Below are 7399 nucleotides of genomic sequence, written 5' to 3'. Positions count from 1 at the left end.
CACACACACACACACACACTTGCACCCAACCACCCCCACCGCCGCCACCCCTGATTCCGCTGGAGAAATGATTATTAGGAATTTAATGGGGGAACGTTTCCCATCCCAGACCATCTGGGGCTTGGGAATGGAACAAGATTCGAGGATGCTTGCCTGGCGACGTGGCGGGGGGAACATCATTTTCATTTTTCTTTTTGCATGGGGCAGGAAGGAAAGTGATACTGTTTGCAATGAATGACTAATAAATGTTGTTTTTTTTAATCTAAATTAGATATTTGTATGAGCTTGTGAAGACATTTGTCTTTTCATTTCTGCTTTAGAAGAATGCATTAAAGTTGATTGTCATCCATTTTCCGCCTTTCTGTTTACATCTGTTTTGCACTTTGGGGAAAGTCTTTCCATATTATTTACTGTATAGAAATAAATCTAATTTCTGTCCTTAACCTCCCACACAGACTCTGTCCATATGCTCTGTTTCTCTCTCTCTCTCTCCCTCCCTCTGTCTCTCCAAGCTTAACGAGCTGCATGAATGTAAGGGGTGCGTGTACACGTTTGACCCCGTGCTAAACTGCAGCGCGCCGCCCTGTGAACTCTGTGGGCGTGGAGCAAACTCCTTCCTCCACTCCTCTGCGCCCTCACCCCCGAGGCCTCTAAGTGAAGCATCAAAAGGAATTTGAAGATGCCTCTCTTATAAGCACACGTACAATAATTCACACACACACAGTGAAAATGTTTATGGTCTTGGTGATCTGTGGTGAAATGTGGGCCTCGGGAGACACTTTAAAGGCCCCAGGAGGACATCCAGTCACTCTGATGAATAAAGACAAGAAAACAAGCCTGTTTTCAGTTAGGTAAAAAAAAAAACACAATTACATTATCGAGCTGATTTCACAGTAAATATGTTTAATTGGTTTTGTACGTCAACATGAAGAAAGGGGAGAGATTGTTTGCGGTTGAGAATGGCATCTTCATTCGTCGAGCTTCCTTTGTTTGTTATTTTGTTTTCATTACCGCTTTCAATTTGCACAAATGAATCGGGCCTTGCTTCATATACGCAGGGATCCATTTGCTTCATGTGTTTGCTGAAACACTCATGAGTTTGGGAAAAAAATAACACTCTCTGCTCTGAAAATGCAGCAAAAAAATTGTAGAATTGGGATGATTTACAACACTGGAGCAAATAATCCACACTGAGAGGAGCAAAAGGACAGAAAGCTGCTCAAGCTGTTGCACATGTGAGGTTTATTTACAGCAATTACAGATTTAACAGGGTTTTTAAAAAAACGTGTATTTTAACATATTCCTTTTCAGACTCCATGTGCTGGGCTCCTATTAGTTGCTTGGAAATGGATGGTGGGGGTTAATGGGAGTTGATGTCAGCTCATCGGGGCTTTTTTTAAAGTGTGGCTCCTCTCTTTAATTTGATTTTCTGCAAGAATCCCGACACAAGTCTGATCACAAGACTTAAAGCTCCAAGATCAGCTGGCAGGATGTCTCTTCTGGCTCAGTTTGTTGTTTTTAGCAACTTGCTGACCTTGTGCAATGTGAACACAGCTTCTAAATGTTGCTGCTTAACTAGTGATGTTGCAAAAGGAAAAAAAAAATATATATATAACAGTGAAAGGGGGCTTTTCATCCATTTCGTGGACTGATAACATCAGAATCCCCTGCTTTTTCTGGGCTTAAACACAAAGGTGTGCCTTATTTAGATTTTATTTTGTTTACTCATCATCTAATTAAAAAAAACTAATATATTCAGTGATCATCCCGCTTTAGTCATCATATTTATCCTTCCAGAGCATGGCAGAAATGCTGCGAGCAATCTGATTTAAACCGAGAGGAGTCGAATTAAAAGAGAAGCAAATATCTCACAGATATTTCCAATAAACAGGAGAACTGTTGATCTTGGGTTTTGTTGTTGAGGAGATGGCTTGTCGTTTAGTAATGTTGCCTCAGGGGATCATCGACTCCTTCTCCTCTCCAAACTGCGAGGATCAACTGCCTGCGCTGTCTGGATGACATCCAACACCTCCTGCGCGTTTCTGACACAAATCAGCCATCTGATCAGCTGGAAGGCAGTCGGAATATTATATATTTAAATTTGACAAAAAGAAAACTTTATTAAAGAAAACCCATTTTAATGGATTGCTTCTTAAGTAGAGCTTTGGTGGTAACTTTTAAAATCGGGCCTGCAGTGAGCCGCCACATCCTTTTCAGGTCATGCACGATTACTTTATTCATTTTCAGAGAGAGAGAGAGAAAAAAATAAGGAAATAAATAAATAAAACTAATGCCCCGTGGCGGTTTTATCTTCATTTATTTCCCCACTATTGTTGTTGTTGTTATTATTATTTTTTTCCTTCTTAATTGCCATCTGCTGTCGGTCATTGCCACAGACATCTGAGAAGCTCCAGCAGAAAGCCTCCCACAGCCTCTCCTTCTTCTTCTCCTTCTTCTTCTCCTTCTTCTTCTTCCTTTTTTATTTAGAATTTTATTGCGACAAAAAACACACACACATCACAAAACATTCACACATTACTTCACGAAGAATTCGATCCATAACGAGTTTGCAGAAGTGCGCGTGAGTGTGTGTGACGCAATTGTGCGCGCGTGTTTCAGATGAGCAAAAGCAGCAGAAATAAGGTCAAATATATATATTCTCCATTAATGAAAAGAAAAAAATGGTTCAAATAAACACAAATAATATGAGCAGAGGCAGCAACATTTGTGCGTAAAAATAATAATACTAATAAAGTTTACACCAAACAATCCAGAACTTCCTGTCTTTTTTTTCTTTTCTTATTTGTTCCCTTCCGATTTTTTTAAGGCATGTGACGTTTTGTTCTTCTGACACAAACACTTGGCGTAATTTACAACAAGGCAACAGAAAACAAACTTTACATGTTTCTAGAAGTCCACAGAAAAGTTCACACTGTCTGATTTTACAACGTTCGTTCGCTTTCTCCCCTTCTATAATATAATATTCACATTCAAATGCACCAACTTAGAATAAATAAATAAATAAATAAATAAATAAATAAATAAATAAATAAATAAATAAATAAACAAATCACCTCGTGACCGCACCATTCACCTTAAATACATTTGACTTTTTTAAACCTCAAAATTTCGAACTGAATTGTCTCCAAAGTTTTTACCTTTTTTTATCATGTTCTATATTAAGCAAAATGTCCTGTGAGAAGACATTTTTTTAATTTCTAGTAAGCAAAGATTGCATGTTGCTAGATTGCATAGCTCAATTGTCCTTTTTTTATTGCCAACACACTGATTCACTGAAGTCCAATCAACAAACTTCCGAGATGAAGAGAAATGTTTCTTCTTCAGTTGTTTCTTTTAGTTGATTAAAACTGTGTTTTTAAAAGATTTCCAAAATCAATGGCATTTGCTAAAACTGGAAATAATTTGCTTAAAAATCAGAATTTCATATCTGACCTGGGTGGGGTGGGTGGGGGGCAAAATAACAGCCTTTTTTTAATTGTCATTTTCAAAGATTTGATACCTTTGAACGTTTTCATTTTTACAAGACCTTCTTGCGTTTTTTTATTTTATTTATTATTACTATTATTTTTTGCTCTCGTTTGTCAATATGAATTTAGCTGGAGAGGAGCTGTTTACAAACCAACTCATCGTATTTAAATGTTGAATTAAAAAAAACTGGATATTTGGAATTATTGTTTTTTTTAATTGGCTTTTTCTTCTTCGTATTTTTCTGTAGCTGCGCATCAGCGTGTCTGTGTCCGTGCTGTTCCACACTCCGTGCGGGGAAATTGCACGAGAAGCTTGTCCAGCTGACTGCTTAATTGTGGAAGGAACCATTAACCTCCCCTTGTGCTTGAAAGGACTGGCTGCGGACGTGGAGGTCGTAGGGGAAACGGGCCTCTGGGGACACCCGGTACATTGAGTTTGGCGCCAGGGCCGCGCGTCCTGGCGCGCCACAGTAGCGCATGCCATAGTGGCCACTCTTGGCGTAATCCGGCGGCTCCTCGTGTTTGAGGGAGAAAATCCCGTTAAAGTTCATCGGGGGGCTCAGCTGGCCGTCGAAATGTGGGCTCCCGCTCTCCGGGGATGGGTTTTCGAAGTAGGGCTCGTAGGCGCCGCTGTAGCCGTAGTGCCGGAACGGCTTGGCGCTCGGGTCCAAGCTGCCGCCGCTGTGGCCCGGGGGCGAGTTCATGTCTGTTCCGGCGTACGAGTACATGGCTTCGTACGGCGACCTGCCAGAAAACATCACCTCGCCGTTGTGGTCTGTGAGAAAATTCCTTGCGTTCAGCTGCAAACAGCCGGCCACCAAGTTGGTGGTCGGCTGGGATAAACCTTTGCACAAAGTCTGAACGAACGCAAGGAGGTCGGGTCTCTTCCCGGCGCTCAGCGTCTCCGACAGGGCCCAGATGTAGTTTTTAGCCAACCTGAGCGTCTCGATCTTGGACAGTTTTTGAGTTTTGGAGTAGCACGGCACAACTTTGCGCAGACTCTCCAGCGCAGCGTTCAGGCCGTGCATCCTGCTGCGCTCCCGGGCGTTGGCTTCCTGGCGCCGGAGTTTGGCCCTGTCCACCTGCTCCTTCCCGGCCTTTTTTTTCCGGGGCCCCCGCTTTTTGGGAAGCCCGTTCTCGTCCTGGTCGTCCTCCCTTTCGTCCTCCTCCCTGTCAGAAAGATCGTCCTCGACGTCCCTCATGATGTCTGGCTTGGACCTGTCTGGGTTGTGCTGGCGCTCCTGCTCCAGGCTCACAGGTAGATCTTCGCGGGGGTAATTGGCACCAAAGCGCGGCTCACACATCATATGAGGTTCCTCGAATGGCAGCGTCAACATATCTCCTGTAAAATAAATTTAAAATAAATCAATAAAATAAGAGTGGGATCATGAGAGCAAAGAAAAGACTTTTGAAGGTTGTCAGTTAATTACCTTGTGAACAAGTCATCCCAAGAGGGAAAGTAACAAATTGGCACGCGGGGCCAAAGTGACAGCTTTTACCTTTTCAAAGACACTCAGCTTCATTTGTCTTTTGACTTGTGAAATAATAGCATAAGTGTTGAAGGTTTTCTGTTGCATCATATTTGAGAATTACATGAAAGATAAAAGCTGTTTCGGGTATTTAAATTGCACAAAAAGTCAATCAATAATCGAAAATTCATAAGAAAAAAAGATCACCAACCTCTGGTCAGCGTGCACCTTGCATGGCCCCAAATACTGGATCACCCCTGAATCTCCGCTGCAGCTTCTTCTTCTGCAGACCCCTCAGTGTTTCCAGGAGCTGAGAGCCGCGCAGCCTCTGTTCTCCTCTCTCCCCTTCCCTCCTCTCTTTGAGGAATGACACTCATGCCAACAGCGGGTACCCATGCCATCTGCCGCTGACGTCTTGTGGCAGCCGAGACCACGTGCTCAGCGTCCCGTGGGACCTCCACTCCGTACCGATCATCTGGCAGCTCCAGTAATAGGCACCGGGAGGCCCGCGTTTACCGTCAAGAACACAGACCGGTGAGGGATAACAACTAATACCTGCGTCTCCTGCACCTCCTCGTGCAAAGAGGAGCTGGTGTTTCTTTTTTTTTTTTTTTTTTTTTTTTTTTTTTTTTTTTTTTTAGTTGTCTGAAAGAAAAAGGGGGGACGTGCAGGAGGCTGCAGGCTTTCTCAACAAGTAGGTGGGGGGAAAACCCCCACTTTGGTCACAGTTTGACCAAAACCATAATATTAGGTTAAAATCCAAATGCATTATGCTTCTGTTTGGACTTTGGGTTCTGATCCAATAGATACTTTTATTTTTGCTCAATATATTACAAATTGCATGATAGCCTATCAATGATCTGCTGTTTGAAGTTTCAGAGTCCTCAGTTTTGGAATATTTTCTTTCAGTTCTGACTGAATTTTTGACTCTTGTGACCCCTCCAGCTCCAGCAAAAATAATTATATCTTATTTTCTGGGATCTAATCAGTTTTCTGCCACATCATGTTTGGCAATGATGCCATAAAAAGCAGCATACATTGGTCATTTAAAGCTCATCTCTGACATAAAAGTCCTAGGAAGACCACTTGAGTGTCTTCTTCAACTTCAAATTCTTTCTGGATCAAATTTCAAGGCTTTTATATTTCAGATTTGTTGCAGATCTATTTATAAAGTTCTGCCAAAGTTTTAAATGATGTTTAATGTTTCAACCCTTTTACCAAATGTTGACCATTTGTAGAGGACAGTCTGCTGTCCTGTGAATTGTGCAACCAAGCGCCTAAACTCTAAAAAACTAACAAATGCATTTGTTTACTCAGCATACTTTGTAACCTACCCAATTTATTTTTAATTTCAGCCTATACTACTTCTAATATGTCCCATACTTCTTCAGACACAACTACAAAAAGCCACAACGATCGTTTTACAAGCATGAACGAGTTGGCAAACTTGGCACACGTGTTGTTCAACATGCTCATGCATAAAAAATAATAAAATAGACAAGTTGAGAACAAAATACAATATGTAAGCCTAAAAAAATATCTGCAGCAGATGGATTGTATCTGAATGGGATTTCCAAAGAAATGGGAAGAAATTCATCAAGAATTGACAGAGAACCTGAAAAAGGCTTACTTTTTACACAATCTTTGTTGAAGATGATGCATATCTCTGTGGAAATCCTATGGAGTGCATCCAGTTTTAGTTTTTGTTTACCTTGTGACTGTCCTTATTCTACAGTATTATGGTTTTAAAAATTTGCAGCATCTGAAGAAGTGCATGAGAAATTATTAGACTTTGCTAAGTCAGCCAACAAAATGTAATGCTTTAAAGTTACATTAGGGTTAGGCTACTTAAGTTTTTAAGCCCAGGTCTTTATTTTTTTTTCTCTACCCTCCATTCACATGTACTTGCTTTTCCTTCCAGGGTCACAAGGAACTGTGGCCTATCCACTGGGCAAGATGCAGGTTACAGGTAGTCCAACCTGACAACTGTTATTCTTGAACAAATGATCTAATCCTGGTCCTTGAGGACCCCTATCATGCATATTTTAGCAGTTCTTCTACTCCACATGTGTCAAATACAAGGGGGACTTCTGTGTGGCCCGCCAGGGGGGGTGGGGGTACCCCCCACAAAAAAAAACAAAAATTTTTTTTTAAACTTAGCATGAAAGTTGTTTCTTTTGTCAATGGTAAAACTTAAATTTATTATTAAATGCAACAAAATAAATTTAATAAAAACAAAAGAAATAAAATTAAAATTTAATAAATTCCTGTCCCTGAGCTGTTGGCTTTAAGTAACTGAGTGATTTAGTTGGATAGCACTGTATTAATGTCTGAAAATAAGCTGCTCAAAGTCAGCATCAACCACAAACTAAATAATATTTCTGTATTTATTTCAGATTTAGTCAGTCATGCACTTAGTTCTTATCAGTGTTTAAAAGAGGA

General features: G+C 41.0%; 1 protein-coding gene across 1 annotated transcript; it reads right to left on the bottom strand.

The window, feature by feature from the left end:
- Nucleotides 1-1225: 1225 nt before the first annotated feature.
- Nucleotides 1226-5750, bottom strand: neurod6b (neuronal differentiation 6b). Its single transcript, XM_014018375.1, has 2 exons — nucleotides 5169-5750; nucleotides 1226-4830 (listed from the first exon to the last, which is right to left on the bottom strand). Exon 2 carries the CDS (start codon nucleotides 4823-4825, stop codon nucleotides 3818-3820), a length of 1008 nt encoding a protein of 335 aa, XP_013873829.1. The 5' UTR covers nucleotides 4826-4830; nucleotides 5169-5750; the 3' UTR covers nucleotides 1226-3817.
- Between the last annotated feature and the right edge of the window lie 1649 nt (nucleotides 5751-7399).

Source organism: Austrofundulus limnaeus, unplaced genomic scaffold, assembly GCF_001266775.1.
Source record: "Austrofundulus limnaeus strain Quisiro unplaced genomic scaffold, Austrofundulus_limnaeus-1.0 Scaffold190, whole genome shotgun sequence".
Lineage (NCBI taxonomy): Eukaryota > Metazoa > Chordata > Actinopteri > Cyprinodontiformes > Rivulidae > Austrofundulus > Austrofundulus limnaeus.
The sequence above is the reverse complement of the archived record's forward strand: the minus strand, read 5'-3'. Positions and strand labels throughout refer to the sequence as shown.

Excerpts from the sequence above, each read along its gene's own strand:
- neurod6b (XM_014018375.1), bottom strand. The coding sequence starts at position 4,825 with ATGTTGACGCTGCCATTCGAGGAACCTCATATGATGTGTGAGCCGCGC.